The 20,996-nt window shown below is 33.2% G+C and overlaps 9 protein-coding genes across 9 annotated transcripts; 4 read left to right on the forward strand and 5 right to left on the reverse strand.

The window, feature by feature from the left end:
• Nucleotides 1–28: 28 nt before the first annotated feature.
• On the forward strand, nucleotides 29–739 carry DFA_08915 (uncharacterized protein; the record flags this gene model as incomplete). The annotated part of the gene is made up of 1 exon (XM_004356345.1): nucleotides 29–739. The coding sequence occupies one exon, from the start codon at nucleotides 29–31 to the stop codon at nucleotides 737–739; it is 711 nt and encodes a 236-aa protein (XP_004356398.1).
• A 281-nt stretch (nucleotides 740–1,020) lies between these two features.
• Nucleotides 1,021–2,534, forward strand: DFA_08916 (uncharacterized protein; the record flags this gene model as incomplete). Its single annotated transcript, XM_004356346.1, has 5 exons — nucleotides 1,021–1,124; nucleotides 1,211–1,695; nucleotides 1,768–2,036; nucleotides 2,115–2,353; nucleotides 2,435–2,534. The coding sequence occupies 5 exons, from the start codon at nucleotides 1,021–1,023 to the stop codon at nucleotides 2,532–2,534; spliced, it is 1,197 nt and encodes a 398-aa protein (XP_004356399.1).
• Nucleotides 2,535–2,665: 131 nt separating this feature from the next.
• Nucleotides 2,666–4,208, reverse strand: DFA_08917 (Methylmalonic aciduria type A protein; the record flags this gene model as incomplete). The annotated part of the gene is made up of 4 exons (XM_004356347.1): nucleotides 2,666–2,875; nucleotides 2,946–3,176; nucleotides 3,261–3,766; nucleotides 3,836–4,208. 4 exons carry the CDS (start codon nucleotides 4,206–4,208, stop codon nucleotides 2,666–2,668), a joined length of 1,320 nt encoding a protein of 439 aa, XP_004356400.1.
• Nucleotides 4,209–4,943: 735 nt separating this feature from the next.
• DFA_08918 (uncharacterized protein) lies at nucleotides 4,944–7,046 on the forward strand (the record flags this gene model as incomplete). Its single annotated transcript, XM_004356348.1, has 4 exons — nucleotides 4,944–5,261; nucleotides 5,350–5,586; nucleotides 5,683–6,975; nucleotides 7,014–7,046. 4 exons carry the CDS (start codon nucleotides 4,944–4,946, stop codon nucleotides 7,044–7,046), a joined length of 1,881 nt encoding a protein of 626 aa, XP_004356401.1.
• Nucleotides 7,047–7,691: 645 nt separating this feature from the next.
• DFA_08919 (uncharacterized protein) lies at nucleotides 7,692–12,269 on the reverse strand (the record flags this gene model as incomplete). The annotated part of the gene is made up of 4 exons (XM_004356349.1): nucleotides 7,692–9,320; nucleotides 9,389–10,213; nucleotides 10,298–11,746; nucleotides 11,820–12,269. 4 exons carry the CDS (start codon nucleotides 12,267–12,269, stop codon nucleotides 7,692–7,694), a joined length of 4,353 nt encoding a protein of 1,450 aa, XP_004356402.1.
• A 255-nt stretch (nucleotides 12,270–12,524) lies between these two features.
• Nucleotides 12,525–13,797, reverse strand: DFA_08920 (uncharacterized protein; the record flags this gene model as incomplete). Its single annotated transcript, XM_004356350.1, has 2 exons — nucleotides 12,525–13,268; nucleotides 13,369–13,797. The coding sequence occupies 2 exons, from the start codon at nucleotides 13,795–13,797 to the stop codon at nucleotides 12,525–12,527; spliced, it is 1,173 nt and encodes a 390-aa protein (XP_004356403.1).
• Nucleotides 13,798–14,061: 264 nt separating this feature from the next.
• DFA_08921 (uncharacterized protein) lies at nucleotides 14,062–15,765 on the forward strand (the record flags this gene model as incomplete). Its single annotated transcript, XM_004356351.1, has 2 exons — nucleotides 14,062–14,075; nucleotides 14,163–15,765. The coding sequence occupies 2 exons, from the start codon at nucleotides 14,062–14,064 to the stop codon at nucleotides 15,763–15,765; spliced, it is 1,617 nt and encodes a 538-aa protein (XP_004356404.1).
• A 100-nt stretch (nucleotides 15,766–15,865) lies between these two features.
• Nucleotides 15,866–19,711, reverse strand: adcD (FYVE-type zinc finger-containing protein; the record flags this gene model as incomplete). The annotated part of the gene is made up of 5 exons (XM_004356352.1): nucleotides 15,866–16,039; nucleotides 16,116–17,865; nucleotides 18,876–19,076; nucleotides 19,206–19,252; nucleotides 19,658–19,711. The coding sequence occupies 5 exons, from the start codon at nucleotides 19,709–19,711 to the stop codon at nucleotides 15,866–15,868; spliced, it is 2,226 nt and encodes a 741-aa protein (XP_004356405.1).
• A 391-nt stretch (nucleotides 19,712–20,102) lies between these two features.
• On the reverse strand, nucleotides 20,103–20,856 carry prafB (PRA1 family protein 2; the record flags this gene model as incomplete). Its single annotated transcript, XM_004356353.1, has 4 exons — nucleotides 20,103–20,111; nucleotides 20,203–20,345; nucleotides 20,439–20,578; nucleotides 20,690–20,856. The coding sequence occupies 4 exons, from the start codon at nucleotides 20,854–20,856 to the stop codon at nucleotides 20,103–20,105; spliced, it is 459 nt and encodes a 152-aa protein (XP_004356406.1).
• Between the last annotated feature and the right edge of the window lie 140 nt (nucleotides 20,857–20,996).

Consider the following 20,996-nt stretch of genomic DNA (forward strand, 5'->3'; position numbering starts at 1 on the left):
ATTAAAAAAACAAGCATACTTTTAAAAAATGGGATCATCACCAAGTAAAGAAAACAAAGAAAAAGAGGGAAAATTATCTCCATCAACATCCAATACTTCAACTTCATCATCTGCATCTACATCCACATCTTCATCATCAACTCCACATAGTAATAGTACCGATGATATTATTAATCATCCCAATAATAATAACAAAACAAGTTATCCAGAACATGTGATCGATGCCTCAAAAGTAGGTGACGTCTATGTCATTGTATATGGAACCAACAAGTCTCCAGTAAAAGATAAAGATAAAGAAAACTTAATTTATACTGTTGTGATTGACGTAGCAGGTGAATCAACAGAAGTAGTACCAATGGGTTTGGAGATATTCCTTGGAAAGGAGAAAAAAGGCATACGTCTTTTTGAAGAAAGACTTTGTGAACTACGTCCCAAATATGTTTCACATCAATTGGTTGGAAAAATCGATAATCTTTATCATGCTGGACAACCACAAGAATGGGCAAAGGGTTTAAAAGGAGTCATCTCTGGAAAGTGGTTTCCTGTATTCCAACAAACCAAGGGACCATTATGGTCTCAATCTGCCAACAGCCAAAACTATGCAAAGTATCTCATCGACACACTCAAAGAGAATAATCCTCATTCTCTAACTTGGCCAAATCAATTAAAAACTCCAACCGATAACAATAGTCCACGTGTCTATATTCCTCAATACATTGATATTTTAGCTGCCAAATAAAAAATAATATAAAGTTTAATAATAATAATAGTTTCCTAAAATTAATAATAATAATTCTAATAATAATAATAATAATAATAATATTAAATAATAATTCTTTCACCATGTTGAACAACCATTTTCAAGAAATATTAACCTGTACTCCCAAATTAATAATTAATAAATAAACAAAAATATCATCAATTTGAATTTTAAACTTTTTGGCGCCATTATTTGTATCTTTCAAGTTCACAGTCATTCATGTAGCACAGATAAAAGTATTGTATAACAAAAGATAAAAGATGAAGAAATACAATGTATCATTTATAGATCAATATCCTTTAAATTGTTATAGATTGATAGAGGTATCAAATGATATATTAAACGATTTCAAAACAAATGAAAAGTATGTAGTATGATGATGAAGAACAGTCAATTTGCTTGGAGTAGTTCTAACATTCATTGTATTGTTGTATCAATTGATATATATAGATTGATTATTAAAGGAAATGGACCAAATGATGAAGCAGTACTTTGTACATCAACAAAGACCTATTCTATCAAATCAGCATTTACACCAAACTCTATGCTGTTGTCAATAAGGAAGAATAAGAGTTCCAGTAGTAACACTGCTACTACATCATCAATGGATGTCGATGATTCATCGTCTGCGTCGACAACAAATATATCAACACCAACAAAACAAGCTCCTCCATCATCATCATCATCATTATCGTCGATAGAAATACATTCACTTTTACAACAACAATATGAATTGACAGAGATTCCACCAAGACTATCATTATTGAAAACAACATTACTCAAGAGACCGGTAGAGAATGATGAATCAGAGATTGACGGATCAGACGATTCAATTGGTTACAGTCTATCTGAAATCATATCATCAACTCAAGCAAGTGAAGCTGAAATTAGACAATATATTCAAGATAAATTACATGTATTTTATATTAATCAAGGTATTGTACTTAATATCTCGTAATTATAAACATCATATGATGTTAATGTTAATATTTGTTGTTTAATTTTAGATCGAATTGCACTTTTATCGGAAACCTATCAACACTATTTGATTGATTTAATATTAACGGAAATTACTATAAATGGATGGTCACATTCTAAAGTACCTTTGAATGAATGTATACAAAAGATTGAAAACCAACCAAAACAATTATTGGAATATACATTTAGAATTTATGGTAGCATTGATAATAGTGTCAAAGATAAAGAGGAAAATGAAATATATTATAAATTGGATACAAATTTAATTTGTATAAATATTGCAAATCAATTATTCAAGGTAAGAAATCATCGATGATTGGTTATTATACTAATAATGGTATCTCGGTAGATATTAATTTATTTTATTTTTGTTTAGGAAAAACAAAATTGGACAAGAGATAAATTTATGGAACAATGGATTGATAAATTACCAGCAGAGATTAAACCATCGATTGATATGTTGAAAGGTATTGCAATTACACCAATCATTGGTAAACAAACAATGGTCAATTATTTAAATGTAGAGGATTTATCATTTGTTCCAAAGGATAGATTCGCTCATCTATTCAAACAAATGCCAAAATGGAAATTATCAGAAATTGATGTTTATATAAAGTATGTAAAATGCATCAAAGGAATAGATAGGTATTGAATCAAAACATTAATTAACTTTCTCTTATAATTATTATATTTTAGACCAATAGTACCACCAGAAAATACAATCGAACAATACTTGACTAAATTTACAAGAACAATGACAGTTGACAAGGAAAAAGTATACATGCCAAAGTTTTAAATTAAATTAAATTAAATTAAATTATTGATTATTTTAATAAATAGATCAACTATATGATTTTTCTTATGTGTGTTTATATACAACTGTTGGTATGGTACTTTTACTGTTACAGTTTTGTTTAGATTTGTGTTTTAATATTTAGTAGACATGAACATTTTGATGATTTGATCAGCTGCCAAACTAGGAGATATTTCACCTTGTTTAACTTGTTGTTCAAGAATTGGAATGACTTGATTCAAAGATTTACTAGAATGTAATCTAGTCATTAATTCATCTTCAATATATCTCCACATCCATGTTTGTTTTTGATTTGATCTTTTTTCTCCCAATTCTCCAGTTCCCTAAAACAAATAAAACAGAATATAAATTAATTAATGTCAAATCATATCTTTGTTGTTTGTCTTTACATACAATCATTAATGTTTGATATTCATTCATTGTATTCCAAACAGTATCAATATTTTCATTGGTCAAGGATGAACATGATAATACCTTTGGTCTCCAATTCTCTGATTTTGGACGTTGTACCTTGAATGCAGACATGTATTCTGCCACTGTAAATCTTGCACGTGGAAGTAACTCTCCATCTGCTTTGTTTACAACTACTAAATCTGACATTTCAACAATACCTTTTTTCAATCCCTAAATCAATATATATATTTGATTAACAATCGATAATAGATTCATATTCTATTCTATTCTATTCTATTCTAATCTATTACATACTTGTAATTCATCACCATTGGCAGGTGGAACCAATAACATAAATATATCAACCATTTCTTCGACTGATACTTCAGATTGACCAACACCAACAGTCTCTACAATGATGACATCATAACCTGCACCTTCACATAATACCATAGTATCTGATGTACTTTTAGTGATACCACCCAATGATCCACGTGAAGATGATGGACGTACATATGCATTTGGGTCTTTGGAAAGCTCCACCATTCTAGTCTTGTCACCAAGGATACTGCCACCTGTACGAACCGACGATGGATCAATAGCCAAGACAGCCACCTTTTTGTTTAGTTTGGTTGTTAAATATCTACCAAATGCTTCGATAAACGTTGATTTACCTGCACCTGGTGGTCCAGATATACCAATCCGGAATGATTTAGGTTTTCCATGCTTTCCCCTAGACTCTTCTTCTTTTTTGGCTATTTGCATCAATATTGAAATGATCAATCTTGCTTGTTGTTGATGATCTTCTTTTGATGATTCAACTAATAATAGAGAATGAATTAGATTAGTTTGAGTGAATGAGTGATAACCAACTATTCTAATATACTTACTCAATGTAATCAATCTTGCCAATTCAACTCTATGTGAATTGCTAATACCATCGATTAACTTTTTGTTTTGATCTGTTAGTTTCTCATACAAAACATTCTTGGAGTGATCAATGATACCGCCGTTGTTCAAGTCATTGATATGAGGTATCTTTTTCTTGATTGAAGTAGCACTTGTAAAAGTAGACGTTGATGAGTCTTGAGTTATCCCTTCTGATCCTACTGTCGATGAATAGTATTTAACATTACTACGAGTTGTTGTTGTTGTTGATGATGATGCTGATAACAGAGGTGATGATAATGATCGACCACTACTGAACACCGATCCAATATAAGATGTTGTGGTTCTATTCAATAAACTATGTTTTAACATCATTCTTCTTCATTTATAAAAGTAATGAACATCTGAAATGTGCACATTAATTGTGTTACCCATTTGAGCTTTTTTTTTTTTTAATTGGTTGGGAGGGGTCCCCCTCCAAGATGATTGATTTCTGATTTAATTTTAAACAAATTGGATAGATACTCAGTTTCGGGGCGGGGAACTGTTTAATTCGATTAGTTGGTTGATTGATGATGTGTTAAGACATGTCTTTTAGATTTTGATTGAATCATAATGGGGTATGAGTTATAGTAAAGGTGAAGGAGAATGGGTGGGACTATGATGATAAACAAAAGTATCAAAGTATCTGATGTTTAAACGGAAATATAGTTGAACTTGAAATGTGTTTACTTTGGGGTCTGGATACTTTGATTAAAAAAAGACCGATACAAACTGAGTGTTTGCAGGGTTTTCGCGAGAGCATTCCCGAATGAGGACAGCGGATATTTGTGTCTTTGAGATTTTATGTTATGTTTGCAACAACACAACAAAAAATGGGTCAGATATTTGCTGCATTTGTTGTTGTGTTGCTGTTCAGTGAAGAGAGGATGTATGAGACAACAAAGTCTTATTGTTCCACATCATCATTCATTATATCTTGTCCTCCTCCTCACAGATACAACAAAGATAGATAGATAGAAATAGATAAAAGAAAGAGATAAAAAGGAGAGATAAAAAAAAAAAGAGATTAAAAAAAAAAAAATTAGACACAGATAGGAGAGGGGAAAAATGAATATAATCAAAACAACAAAATGTGTTCCAATAGTGATAGAGTTGGGAATAGATGCAGCAGCTGATCAACAATCAGTATTGTTTGAACAAAAGTTTAGAGCTGCTCTGCAAAGACAAATAGAATCCAATGGTTCTCCACTTGCTCATATTCAAGGTGTAGATATTGAATTATCATTTACACTCGAACCATATAAAGCACGTGCTGCAACTCAGCTCCCCGTCGACGGAGCAGACACTCCTCCCCGTTACCCAGGTAAAGATGTCATCAACTTGGTTCCAAGACAAAACAAATGTCAACAATACTCTCCAAATGAAGTATGTACAAACTCTAATCTTCCCCTCTCATACCTCGTCAATCACAATCAAACCAATCCTAACTTATATTATTTATTTATTTATTTAGTCTGTAGTAGCTGTTTTTTATGATGGAGTTGGAACTCAAGATGTAATTGAACAAAAAAAAGATTTCTTGACTACATTTCTTTTTGATGGATCTTTGGATGATCGATTTGATGTTGTGGCCCAAAGAGTACTTGGTCATTTCTCAAATAGTAATTTGTATAAAATAATATTGTCAAAATTCAATGCTGGTGATACTCAATTTATTGATAGAATATTTGGTTTAAATGATCTTCCCGAGGTATGTAAAATTGACAATACAATATATAATATTTATAATATTTATAATATTTATAATTTTGTATTTATTTTTTGTTTTATTTTGATTTTAAAAAAGGAATTTATACAACAAATTGATCAAGTTGGAAAGAGTATAGCAATGGATTTTTTAATTTCAAAAGATAAAATTCAAATATCAAAATATAATGGAGTATTAAATATTATGAATTGGTTGGATAATGTTAAAAATTCCTCTTCTTCTTCTTCGACAAGACCACATGTTCGATTGAATCTACAAGATGGTGGATTTGTATTGTTTCCAGAGATTCCATTAAAGTGTTGGCAAAATTTGATTGAATTGGATGTAGAGAATAACAAGATCAAAGAGATTAGTCCGGCCATCAAGAATATGAAACAACTCAAAGTACTCAATATCAAAAATAATTGTCTCGATAGTTTCCCCATTGAATTGTGTGAATGTCCCGAACTAAAGATCATCGAGTTCTCCAACAACCCATTGTTTTTCGTTCCCAAAGACTCGGATGCTTTCTATTCGACCAAGAACCTACTCAATTTCTACAGCAACACCAAAAAAGAACTCAAGACTGAGAAATGGCCATTCTTTAAATTAATGTTGTTTGGTGACGAGTCGTCTGGCAAGACTAGTCTATTGGAATGCATCAAGGGTGTGAAATCGGCTGAACCACCAGCACCAACCAAACTAGTGTCCATCAGCAAATACTACTCCAAGACCAACAAGTTTACCTTTTCAGCATGGGACTTTTCGGGCAACACAAAGTATCGGTCGGTACATCAACCACTCATCACTCCCAACGGTCTCTATATTATCACATTTGACGTCACACAAGACAATTGGAAGGACTCGGTAGAGTATTGGCTATCGCAAGTCAGCTCGGTCAACTTTAACCAATCGGATCGGTCACCATCTGTCTTTTTCGTCGGCACTCATACAGACACGGTCAAATCAGACCGATTAAAATCAATAGAAAATACATTCAAACAATCCCTTCTCCCAGGCAAGACAAGTATTGCCAGTTCACTCTTTTTCGTGTCTTCGAAAAAAGAAAAAGGTATTAGCGATCTCAAAAAATCCATCTATATGGAAGCTCAAAAGAGAGTCACCCTCGTCAATGGCAGCCATCTCTTGTTTGAAAGACAACTCAATCACTTTACATCGACATACTATGCCAACCAAGAAGATAGAAATGTCATCATTGTCCAGAAAATCGAACAAATGGCCCCCAAATCCTACGTTAAAAGCGCTCTCTCTGTCATCAACAATCTCAACGAAAGTGGTATTGTAGTCTATCGCCGTCCACATATATTTATCAATTGTGAATGGTTTATCAATGAATTGGATACAAAAGTTATACTTGAAAAAGATACCCTCGTAAATTATTACAAGGAATTATCACTAACTTATTTTAGAATATAACACATGTTAATAACTTCTTTGTTTAAATCCAACTCCTAAAAATTTATCTTTTCCCTACCTCCCTCCTCCTCATCCTTTTTTAAAAATAAAACTTTGTACAAAATTCTATTTCAACAAAAACTATTATTATTATTATTCTCCAACTGTAGATCAATCAAAAAGAACAAAAAATTATTTTATTTTGATGATACAAAAAAAATTGGTTGGATTTAAATTAGATATTATTATGTAAAGAGAAGTTATTATTATTGTTGTTCTTTAATGGTTCTTTCTTTTTATGGCCTTGAAAAATTCAGATAAATAGGTAATGTTGATAGACGTTCTGGATAAGGAAGGTCCATAAGATCCGACGGTCCAGTATAGCTGGAACACCAAGATGCTTTTCACCAAGTTCAAAAGAATTTTTCATGTTTGTATCCAGTGTATGAACAAAAAAACAAAAGTATTTAATACTAATCATTATTTTCATAAAGACACCTTCATTTTTCATTCACGATAGAGGGCAATAATATTAAAATACAACTATATTTCTGGAGATGGATACATCTGATATTATATTATATGATTATATTATTTTATTATTATGATACAAAAAAATTGGTTGAATGTAAATTATAAATTAGATATTATTATTATGTAAAGTGAAGTTATTATTATTGTTGTTTCTTTCTTTAAAGACCCTTTCTTTTTATGGCCTTGAAAAATTCAGATAAATAGGTAATGTTTGATAGACGTTCTGGATAAGGTAAATCCATAAGGTCCGAAGCGTCCATTATAGCTGGAACACCAAGATGCTTTTCAGCAAGTTCAAAAGAATTTTTCATGTTTTCGAATCTATTATCAGGAGAGCAAGCACCAAAGTCGATAGCCTTTGGTGCAAATTTGTGGAGTAGAGCACAATAAGCGAGTCCGTTTGTCCACGAAGTAGTGAAATTGGTTACTTCGACTCCCTTGTATCCAGTGGTAGACTGTTTCACCCATGTTAACAACATATCTAGTGCTTTTGTGCCATCGTTTTGAGGCGATGATCTGCCAACACTACCGGTGCTTGCCGTACGGTTGAGACCACTGGCAGCAGTCTTGAGGACGGCTGGTGGCGAGGCTGGTGGAGTGGTTGCTCCTGTCTTGGCAGTTGGCTTGAGGTTAAAGTGGTGGACTGGTGGTGGAGTGGTGGGTGCTGGGGAATTAAAGGATGGAGGTGGCTTGGCAGCCGATTTGAGCTTGACGGCGGATGGGTCAAACTTGGGCATCATCATACCTGGAAGTGCAACTGCACCCTTTGGTACATATGATTTGGGTTGGGCTGGCTTTTCCTCTTTTGGTGGATCGGCTCCGTCTGGACCACCATCATGATCAGCTTGGTTGGTGTCAGAGGATGGGGTAGTTTGTGGCTTGAGTTCCTTCAAATTGGGAATGTTGGCCTTTTCACGACTACCATCCTTTTTGAGAGCTCTTCTACTTGGTTTCTTTTTACCCTTGGCTTTGGTTCTACCAATTGTCAAATGAACTAGTTTACTATGATCCTCTGTAGTAGTATCAATGAGGGAGGAGGAAACTTCTTCGTTTGTCTTTGGAGTTGAGACCTTGGCAATTTGATCTTGTTTCTCTTTTTCTAAACGTTCCTTCTCGAGTGTTTCGAATCTTTCTTTTACCAAACGCTCCTTTTCCAATTTCTCCTTTTCGAGTTTCTCTTTTTCCAAACGTTCAGTTTCGAGTCTTTGCTTTTCCAAAAGTTCCTTTTCCAAACGCTCCTTCTCCAATTTCTCCTTTTCGAGTTTCTCTTTTTCCAAACGTTCAGTTTCGAGTCTTTCCTTTTCTAAACGTTCCTTTTCGAGTCTTTCTTTTTCGATTCTCTCCTTTTCCAAACGTTCTGTTTCGATACGTTCCTTTTCGAGTCTCTCCTTTTCCAAGCACTCCTTCTCCAATTTCTCTTTTTCTAAACGTTCATTCTCGATACGTTCCTTTTCAAGTCTCTCCTTTTCCAAACGTTCCTTTTCGATTCTTTCTTTTTCTAAACGTTCATTCTCGATACGTTCCTTTTCGATTCTCTCCTTTTCCAACTTCTCCTTTTCAAGTCTCTCTTTGTCCAAACGTTCAGTTTCGAGTCTTTGCTTTTCCAAAAGTTCCTTTTCGATTCTTTCTTTTTCGATACGTTCCTTTTCGATTCTCTCCTTTTCCAACTTCTCCTTTTCGAGTCTCTCTTTCTCCAAGCGTTCCTTTTCGAGTTTCTCCTTTTCCAAACGTTCATTCTCGATACGAATATTTTCAATTCTTTCCTTTTCGAGTCTCTCTTTTTCTTGCTTTAAAAGATTAAAAGAAATTATAAGTATTTTTTAATCATTCACACATCAAATCACTTTTAAATTACCTTTTCTTTTTCGAGTTTTTCTTTTTCCAAACGTTCCTTTTCCAAAAGTTCCTTCTCGATACGCTCCTTTTCAAGTCTTTCGTTTTCTTTTTGGAGTTTTTCCTTTTCCAAACGTTCAACTTCAACTCTTTGAGAGTGCTCCTTTTCTAAACGTTCCTTCTCGAGTCTTTCCTTTTCCAAACGTTCCTTTTCGAGTCTTTCATTTTCAATTCTCTCCTTTTCTAAACGTTCCTTTTCGAGTTTTTCTTTTTCCAAGCGCTCGGTTTCGATACGTTCATTTTCGATTCTCTCCTTTTCTAAACGCTCCTTGTTGAGTCTTTCATTTTCGATTCTCTCCTTTTCCAAACGTTCCTTGTTGAGTCTTTCATTTTCGATACGCTCCTTTTCCAAACGTTCCTTTTCAATTCTCTCCTTTTCCAAACGTTCCTTTTCGAGTCTTTCATTTTCAATTCTCTCCTTTTCCAAACGTTCTGTTTCGAGTCTTTGGTTTTCGATATGCTCCTTTTCCAAACGTTCCTTTTCAATTCTTTCCTTGTCCAAACGTTCCTTTTCGAGTCTTTCATTTTCGATATGCTCCTTTTCCAAACGCACCTTTTCCAATCTCTCATTTTCAATACGTTCCTTTTCAAGTCTTTCATTTTCGATTCTTTCATTCTCTAAACGTTCCTTTTCTAATCTCTCCTTTTCCAAACGCTCCTTTTCTAATCTTTCCTTCTCCAAACGTTCATTTTCCAATCTAATCTTTTCCAAACGTTCATTTTCAATTCTTTCATTCTCTAAACGTTCATTTTCTAATCTAATATTTTCTAAACGTTCTTTTTCATCCTACATATGATTATAATAATATAAATGAATTAATAAATATGATCCTACTAATACTACTACAATATTATTATAAATTTAACATACTTTTTCCTTTTGAATCTTTTCTCTTTCAATACGTTCTTGTTCTTCTTTTTCCTTTTGAACTTTCTTTTCAATGGCTTGTTGAGTATCAACTTTTGTAGAGATTTCTTGTTCCCATGATGCAAAGATATCGTCGTCGGCAAAAAGAGTATCTTGTTTCTTGACAAACTTTTGTTCAAGTGAAGCAATATCAACAATAACCTTTGGTTGTTCAGCAGCTACAGTAGTCTTTTTTGCAGATACCTTGAAAAGATCTTCAATATCTTGTGTTTTCTGTTGTTTCTCTACCTTTTTAGCTTCGGCAATGTGATCGATCGTTTCCTTTTCCTTTTTATCCTTTTTGAGAATATTGTCCAACGAAGAGGTAAATTCGTCGTCATCGGCAAAGAGATCGATGCTTGCAGCAGCTGGTTTCTTCTTTTGTTGAGCAGCGAGTGGAGCAACGGCTGGATTGGTTGGTTGTTGACTCGATGGTTTGGTGCCAAATAAAAAGTCAGTGGCCACATCTTGTTGTTGTTGCTTTTGTGCTGGTTTCTTGGCTTCAACACTACGTTCCAAACCAATTGTAATATCATCGGTAAACAATGAATCCATCTCTTTCTTTTTCTTGTCTTCAACTGTAATTTCTTTTTCTTGTTGGATTGGTTTGGCTGGTGACACTGGTTTTTGACCAATCTTGAATCCAACCCCCTCTGTCGATGCAGTCAATGGTGATACTGATGATGCTGGTGGTGTAGTTGTAGTTGTAGTAGCAACTGTAGCAATACTTAGTGCAGGGGCAGTAGTAGTTGTAGTAGATACTTGAGCTACTTCTTGTTGTTTGGGAGCTAGTGGTTTCTTAACTGCTCCACCTCTTTCCAAACCAATGGCAGCATTGTCATCAGCAAATATTGAATCATACTCTTTCTTTGTTGTTGTTGTTGTTGTCTTTTCTTGTTTGGCTGGTTTAGCAGCAGTTGTAGTTGTCTTTTCTTGAACAACAACAACTACAGTTGGCTCAGTAGATGACAAGAATGATTTGGCATCAAATGACTCTAATACATTGGTTTGTGAAGATTCACGAGATGGGAGTTGAGGTGGTGCAAACAAGTCGTCATCAACCTTGCTCTCTTCAAACAATGAAACTTGTGGTTGCACTGGTTGAGGTTTAGTTGTTCTCGATCTATTTCTACCAATAGCAGTTGTTGAACGTGTCACTCCTGTTGAAGGTTTGCTTAAAGGTGACGACACTCTTAGTGGATCGTCATTGCTCGATGATGATTCATCTAATGCCACCACTGAAGATGCTTTTGATGATGGATCAGGGAGATCAAATAAACTACTATTATCTGCAAACAAGTCTGGTTTGGCTTCTACTGGTACAACAGTCTCTGTAGTAGTAGTAGTAGTAACAGGTTCAGATTTGACAAACTCATCATCTGTGGAGGGAAGGGAAATTAATCTTTTAGTAATCTATAATTTACACAATATATATTAGGTTTAACCTACATCTATTATATTGAATGACAGTTCGTTTAGGATCTACTTTATGTTTGTTGAATCGTTTACCAAAAGAGACAAAGTTGTTTTCACCGTCACTGCCATCGCTAAGATCAAACAAACCCTTCTTTTCACTTCTAGGAGACTTGTTGTCATCACTACTATTACTTTCATCGTCACCAGGTTTTGATGAAACCAACTCCTTTTCAACGTTGGGGATACCCAATGTCAAATGATTGTCACTATCATCAAACAAATTATGATTTCTAGGATGTTTGTTATGATTAAAGTTTAGAGTTTCAACACTATTCCCTACTGGATGATGTTCATGTTGTTTAGTAGTAGAAGAAGAAGAAGAAGAAGAGACAGCTATATTTTGTGTTTGTTGTTGTTGTTGCTGTTGTTGTTGTTGTTGATCTACTGCTGGAGGATTGGCATTATCGGTCGTGTTAGCTGCTGGATCTCCAGATATCCATTTGAAGAAGTTGCTAAACATTTTCCCCTCTCTTGCCTCTCTCTCCTCTCTCTTATCTCTCTTATCTCTCTCTCTATCTATCTATCTCTTTAATCTAATCTATCTCTTCGTGTCTAATAATAATTAAAAGGTCAAAAATATCGTGATGAAAATGTAGAAGACAAGACACCCATGAAAATGAGTTTTGCTGGTTTTCTTTGGAAACTTCAAACCAAAAAGTGAACCGTGGTTTTCAACTCTTTCTTTTTATCTATTTATTTATTTATTCAACTACTACTACTTGGCAGTGAGGAAATCACTAGAGTAAAGAGGTTCTATAATTATATCTGTAAATAATTTAATCTTTTCTTGATTACCACCACTCTCAGTCTGGTCACCACGACAATCATATGAATGATTATTAGTTTTGTTGATTAAATAATGAATGGAACTCTTTTCTTTGGATAGAAAGGTGGCTATTTTAGTGACTAGATTGTCTATGGTCATTTCAGAATCAACATTTAGTCTACGACAAATATTGTGTCCTTTGATTTGGTCGTTGACAACCATGATTCTAGTGGTAGCTGGTAACTGGGAGTCTGGGTCTACTTGATACTCGACTTGTTTGTCTTTTAGAAGTTGTTTGGATTCTTCTATAGTATCGTCTAGTATTTGTGGTGGATAATTATTGGATGGATTGAATGGCAGTACAACACGTTTACACCTGTCTGTGAATTTAAAGTCAACTGTTCCAGTTGAAAATACCGAGTAGTTACCAGTATCAACATTAAACTCTGCAATTGTCGTTGTAATGATAGCAGGTGATAATACAAGATTAATGACTTTACTATAGTCACCTTTACCTGCACTGTGTGATATATCAGTCACCTTGGCAAATGATAATTCGTATTCGTGGAATCCAAAGGTACGTCTAGTTGCATCATAACCATAGTGTCTAACAACCACCTGGTTTATAATACTTGCTTCAGTACATATACCTTGAAATATTGGGCATATGAAACTTTCATTCACTGTTAAATACTATAATATAATATAATATAAATCAACATTATTAACTGATCAATCAATCAATCAATCAATCAATCAATCAAGTAATTAATATATATATACTAATACTTACAAATTGTGGTTCAGGTCTATGTAAATATTCTTCAGCTTCATATGATGTCAATAGTGATGATGATGAACCATTTCTATTTCTTCTACTTCTACTTCTAGAGAGTCCCGATAATGTTTGGATGGTATGTGAGTATGTCAATGCTCTACCTTTATCTTCAAACCCATATCCAGTATGGAATTGTTTCAGTGCTTCGTAGAGTTGATCTTCCTTTTTTTTGTCTCTTGCTCTGATCTGAGCGGGTGTGCTATTGCTTGATCGTGTAGCTGTCGCCTCCTTGTCTATTTGTTCTTGTTTCGTTATTGTCTCTATAAGCTTGTCTTTGGTATGATCGCTCCACCTTGGATTAACAGAGGAGTCATGATCATTTGCATTGCTTTGATTCTTCTTATCAATCGAGAAATAGGCCACAATACTCTTTGGTTTCTCCATCTATCTCTATCTATCTACTATACAATACTACTTGTTCATGAATGAGTACATGTTACAAACATATACTTCCATCAAGAGATATTATTATTTTCAAAGTAGTATAAATAATTTATAATATCGCAAAGCAGAAATTAATGAGTTTGGCCACCAAACTTAATTTTATACTTTTTATTTAACATCAATGATTGAATATAATATTATGTTGTTCATTATTTATATGTTAAATCATATAAGATATAACTTGTATCAAGAAACAACACAACGATGGTAGTAACCGAGTATGTATTCATTCAATCAAGTATAGTATACTCTACTGAATGTATTTTATTTATTTATTTATTTATTAACTTACCTTTTTATAATAGAATCATAAAGAGTTCAAAGTTGCTTATCACAACTAATTCACCTCACAGTGCATTGCAATTGAGACAGTTCACTGCGATGGTGCAAGGTTTAGACCCAACCAATTACCAAATCGATCGAAATGGTCTAACAATATTTCGAACTCCTTCATTGCAAGTGGATAAATCAACATCCTCTTCTTCTTCTTCTTCTTCTTCTTCTTCTTCTCCTCCTCCTTTATCATTTAATAGAATATTTCTATGGGAATTACCAAGATATTCAAGTTCAAAGATAATATTCTTTAAATCTACTATGGCAGTATTTATATTGGTGGATATGGGTGATAGAGAATCATTGGAGCGTGCTAAAACAGCTATTTCAGACTATGAGTCAATGTATGAAATAACAACAGAGTCGATACTCGTGGGAATCCAATCACAAAACAATGAACAAGCTGTATCTAAATATGACTTGGACCAATTAGCTCTTGAAAAGGATATGTTTCATGTAATGATAATCAATCTTTTATCACCAAATGAACCTGATAGAGTCAAAAAAGAATTCGATGGTATTGTAGAAAGACTACAATATGTTCCATTTTGGTCGAGAAATATAAGAGATATAGGTGGACAAAACTACTCATCTCTAGCAATTGACTTGAACCTAATAATCCCTAGATATGATAATAGCATGGTTACATTTGATCAAGATCTTGTTGACTATGATCATACCAACAACAATAATAATAATAATAATAATAATAATAATAATAATAATAATAATAATAATAATAATAATAGAAATATTACAAAAAGACTATGTTCAACTTTATTTTCAAGTATAGTATTTAAAAATATTTACTTGTCAAAAAAAATATTTGGTTTGGTCAGTAGTATACATACACAAGTTAACCCAACTGGTTCTACCTATCCACCTCGGAAAATAGATGAGATTGGGTTAACCAATATTGCAAAAAGAAGAAACTTTTATCTACTCGATAATCAATCAAGATCACTTAAACATATAGACCTATTTATTGATCATCGTACTGATTTTTGGGCAACATTCTTTAGTGTAAATACATCTTTGGATAGGATGATCAGGGTGCTTTCATGGTCACCAAAAGTTATATTCAATCGAAACTTTATGGTTACTGTGACGGATCTGTGTTGTGCAGGTGGTAGTTTGGAAATTGTGAAATGGTTGGCAAAACAGAATCATAGACCATCTATTAGAGGTCTCAAAAGTGCAATTGCATTTGGTCATTTAGATGTCTTTAAATTCATCTATTCTTCACTAATACCAAATGCCAACTCGAATAATACAACCTCACCCACCCTCAATTTAGAATTCCACATGGAAACGGTCAACAAACATTACAACAAAGAAGAGAAACTACAATTCCACCGATTTTCAAGTCGATTTGAAGTATCTCGTCTAAAAGATGGACCTAATCCTCTACTACCCATCTACACTATAACCTATCAAGACCAACAAGATTATATATACTTATCAACTATTTATAATCAACCCAATATCAAAACCTATCTTTTAGATCAACCAATCATTTCATCTTCAAATATTTTTACAAACTTTATTTCTTTTTTCAAAGGATTAAAAAAATAAAAGGAAAAATTCATGTATATATTATATTTTGGGGGATGGGTGATTTCCAGAGAGGTAAACTATCAATAGCTACTCGAATTTAATTTATTATTAATATCTACTAGTATTGGATAAGATGTGATTTGTAACGTTTAGGAGGATCTTCCTTTTCCATAATTTCTTCAAAACACATGACACAAATTCTAACAGCTTCTTTTAACCCAAACTTTTTCAATGCAATTTTATGTGTTGTACATTTTCCACAAAATACATTTCCACATGATCTACAATGATGCTAAAAAATGGTTAAATATTAATATTAATACTCTGATTTGATTTTGAATAACATATTATTTGTTTTTAAAACATACCATTCTATTAATTAAACTAAAATTTTCATCACATAGATTACAATTTTTTTGATTATTTTCATCCTTCCAAGATGGCATCCATAATATATTAATAATATTCGTTCCACTATTATTTAAACTATTATTATTACTATTTCTAATACTATTACCACTACTATTACTAATATTATTATTTGGAACTTGTTGTTGTTGTTGTTTTAAATTAATTTGTTGTTGAATTAATTGTTGAATAATTAAATGATCATTTTGAACTTTTGACCAAAGAGTGACTGGAATTTTAACCTCTAGTTTGATAGAGGGTACAGAGATGATGAAATAATGTTTGATGGTTGATAAATGACCACGGGTGGTTGGATAGACTTGATCATCTTCGACAAGTTGGGGAATAGATATTTGTATTCGAGTTGATAGTGTTTGACCATCACTAGACACCTTTTTAAGATCAAAGCTTTGTGAAAGCATCTTTGTTTTAACTAATTGTTGTTTGGTATATTGTCCTCCATAAAAATTTGATAAATTAAATTGTTGTTGTTGTTGTTGTTGTTGATGTTGAGAAGATGATGAACCATTTGATCCATTTGATCCATTTGATCCATTTGATCCATTTGATCCATTACTATTATTATTATTATTGTTGTTGGAATAAGTTGTTGAAAAGTTATTACTCAAATAATCAAGATAGAGTTGATGATTGTTATTACTACTACTATTGTTGTTTTGACCACTGAGTTGAATAGAGAGGGGTACACGAAGATCTATACGTTGTACCAAGTCAACGTAGAGTGTTGAGAGTGGATTGGAGGTTGGATTGCGAATTTCAACGGTTAGGACGGCTCGCTCACCAATAAAACAATTTTTGTGGCGTAGAGTAACTGCCATCTCGACTGGGCTGGCCTTGAACCCCCACAAGAACCGTGACACTCGTCCTACGGCGGGACTGTTGGCCAGTGTCAGATCCGAGTGGTTGTTTCCAATACCTCGGACAAAAAACTCGGTCGTACGGGCAATCGTATTCTCCTTCCACCCCGACCCCTTGCTATACTCTACCACGCACTTTGCAATGTAAAATATCGATAGAAACTCGATATAGTTGACCGACGGTGCCAAAAAACTTGGCAACTGTATTGAAAATGGAAAAGAATAGGTGCCTGCTTTAAGTTCCACAAAATGTGGTGAAGTTGATATTGATGGATTATTACCATCTTGTTGTTGATGATGATGTTGTTGTTGTTGCATTTGTTGGTAATGTAAAAAGAGTGAAAAGTTGATTGGCGATTGATTTGGTGATAGTGGAGGTGACTGTGGTAGAGGAGATAACACTCTTGGTGAAACCTTTAATATAACTGGTGATTTTTGTTGTTGTTGTTGTTGAGGAGGTGATGAAGAAGATGCAGAGTTACCATCACCATTTTCATTATTATTATTATTATTTATATCATTTATATCATTTGTATTTGCATTTGAACTTTCTCGAGAATCACCATGGTCCAACGATGATGATGAATTGTCGGTTGAGGGATAGACCTGATATGACTCTGAAAAGAATGGTAATGTGTAATGTTGATTGTTCTTGTCGGTGTGGTCGTGTAGATCACTGCCAAGAATGTGTGCATAGACCTTTTCAAAACCACCCAATTGTATTTGAATGTTGTGAAGATATTGTCGTTGATAGAATGATAGATGAACGGTTCCAGTCAGTAAACCACCATTGATAAAGTATGATTGTTCCAAATCCAAACTTACTGAACAACTATATTTGTTTATATACATATTATAAATATATTAATAATAATAATAATGATTATTATTATTGTTTGTTGTTGTTTAAATTAAAAACAATATATCATTAGTTTGAAAGTGATCAAATAACAGATACAACATTATAGAATAGGTTAGAAAAATGCCAATTAAATAATAAAGGAATATCATCGAAGGGGAAGGGAGGGGAAAAGGTATGGATGGATGGATGGGTTGAATATCCGGGACTGAATAATGGAAAACGAATTTCGAAAGAAATTAAGGTACAAAGAAGTATGATGATGATGTTGTGGTGGTTGTGGTGGTGATGTTAATAATAGGAAATGTAAATGTATAAAGAAAGAAACAATTATGATGATAAATGTTTAAAAGTACAATTAAATTATCATCAAAACAAGTAGAAGTTATAATGTTGCAACAAATACAAATGTAGAAAAAGAAGAAAGGGAGGAGGGTGAAGGGGAATATCAATATCCATGTCTGTTGATATTATAATAGTGAATGAAGTTATGATGGTGGCGCAGATTGGTTCACACCATCATCATCATCATAATCATCATCATCATCCACCTATCTCCTCTATCTACTCTTTTCTTTGAGCTCTTACTTGCAACTGATTCATTTCTATTCTTTTCTTTCTGTCACCCCCCCCCCCCCATACAACACACAATTGCACCATCTCTCCTTGCGATGAATTAATAATAGAATGACCAACCAAAAGTGTAAAAGGGGGTGACCAACCAATTGGTCATTCAAACTTGAGTGTGAGTGTGGGGGTGAGGAATCATAATGGTGATGATGATTCTTTAGCCAAGAGAGAGAGTGAGTCTTGATTCGTGAGGAGAGCGAGAGGTGATTGATTGAACAATATCATCGCAATTATATGAATGACAAACAACAGCAATAATAATAATAATAATAATAATAATAATAATAATAATAATAATAATAATAAAAGTGTTGTGATCACTTGATGTGATTGATTGATTGATGATTGCATACCTGTCATTTGAAGTGATTTGAAGAGGATAAGTTGATGAAGAGGATGTCAAAGGGGGTGGTACTGATGAAAGAGATGTTGTCAGTCCTGTAGTAGTGCTTCGACCCGCGTCAGGTGTTGTACTACCTGGAGGAGTACTACTCGTCTTTTGTATTGTATCTTGAGATGAGTTCACACCCAATCGATTAGGTGTTGTTGAACCACTAAACATGTTATGAATGTGTGGATGACGGGGGATTTGATATATATCTATCTATCTCTATCTATATCTGTATATCTCTATACAAGTTTGTTCTTCTTCTTCTTCTTGCTTCCACACAAACTAAACTAACTAATCTAAAAGATCTTTTCTTATTTTTATAAAATCCTGTTTTAAAATCTATTTATTATTAAACTAAACAATTGATAACAATAAGTAGTAGTAGTATTGTTTAACAATACAATAATAATAGTACTACTATTATTCATAATAATAATTATAAATTTATCCTTGCACCCCAAATATGTGTTTGGGTATCCATTCGAAAATCAACTTTTCGTGTACGTTTTCATCCTTTCCCCCCTTTGTTTAAATATTTGTTCGAGAGGGAGGCAATAATGTTTTTTAATATCGATTGCCCGGTTTTGGATTCCATCAAAAATACCATTCCAAACCGATGGAATTGCAGAATGATCAAAAAAGAATATAATATAAATAAAAGAAAAGTATTTGAGGAAACGCGGAAATTAAAAATGTAAATGGGTCATATAAATGGTTGGTGAGAATTCCGAACACATAAAGTACCCTGAGACCATGGAGGTGACCACTAATATCGATGACAGCTGTAGTACTTGTCATCATCCTCCTACTATCCTCTTTTGTTTGAACTTCAAATACAAGGTCAAAGAAAAAGATAATAAATGTGTCTGATTTCAAAAAAAAGGAAAACGTTGATTTATATTATTATTATTATTATTATTTTATACAGTTACAACATATTTGTTTATATGTATACATGGTTGGTTTAGTTGGTTGGTTTTGGTTTGGGTTCAAACTTATATGTGAATTTAAAAAAATATTATTATTATTATTGCCATAAACGCGGTTGGTGGAATGGGATAAATATAATTAATTAATTAATTAATTAATTATAATCTTTTCCATTATTACTATTTTTGTTGTTATTATTATACTTTTTTTTTTTTTGTTTTTAAATGTACATAAATAATTATCAAACTTTTTAATTAATTTAATTATCCTATATTAAGTTAAAATAATAAATGCATAATGATGAATATAAATGATGATGAACGATGATTGCTGCCTATTTTTGTTTGATTTCAACTTACACTCAAGTCATTGAGAGCCTTGTTAACCTTGCTCTTGACAGATCTCTTGCGAGTGGCACTGTGAGCCAAAACAGTCAACAATGCAACGAGTGTGGTATAGAACAAAGTCAATCCGCTAACCTTGTAGACCCAGTATACAGTAACTATAGTAAAATAGAAAGTAAAGTAAATAATCAATCAATCAATCAATCAATCAATCAATATTGGAACTAGTTGGTGGTTTATAAACAACATACTAAGAGTATAGACAACGAGTTGAATAGTCTTGGTAACGACGACTCCACCGACAGTGTAACTTCTTGGTTGTTGGACAAACAAGAAGAAACCGACACCAGCCAATACAACAACTGCAAACAATAATGAGTAATTGGTGAACCTTTATTATTATTGATCAATAATAAATAATAACATAATGGGTTGGGGTATAATGGTTAGTTTCCTCTTGTCAAGTTAAATCATATCATCACATTTCATATCATGTACATACAAAGTCAACAAAAGAACAACACCAACAATGATGGCATAGTTTCCACTGTAATAGTCTAGATTAGTTTCACATCTCTCCTTGACTTGAGCGTCTGGGATTGAGAATCTATCAAGTTCAGCAAAATCGCCCCATGGACGAACATTTAACTTCTTTGAGAATTGATCCATTTCTTTTCTTTGTAATGATATCTCTGTGTGTATATATATATATATTAATATGTAGTGTTGATGGATGTAGTATAGTATAGTTTACTATTACTATTAGTTTTTTGATTGTACAATAGGAAATGTTTTCTCAAAAAACCATG

This window comes from Cavenderia fasciculata, assembly GCF_000203815.1.
Source record: "Cavenderia fasciculata unplaced genomic scaffold Scf_ET2XIPL01COFD4-5, whole genome shotgun sequence".
NCBI lineage: Eukaryota > Evosea > Eumycetozoa > Acytosteliales > Cavenderiaceae > Cavenderia > Cavenderia fasciculata.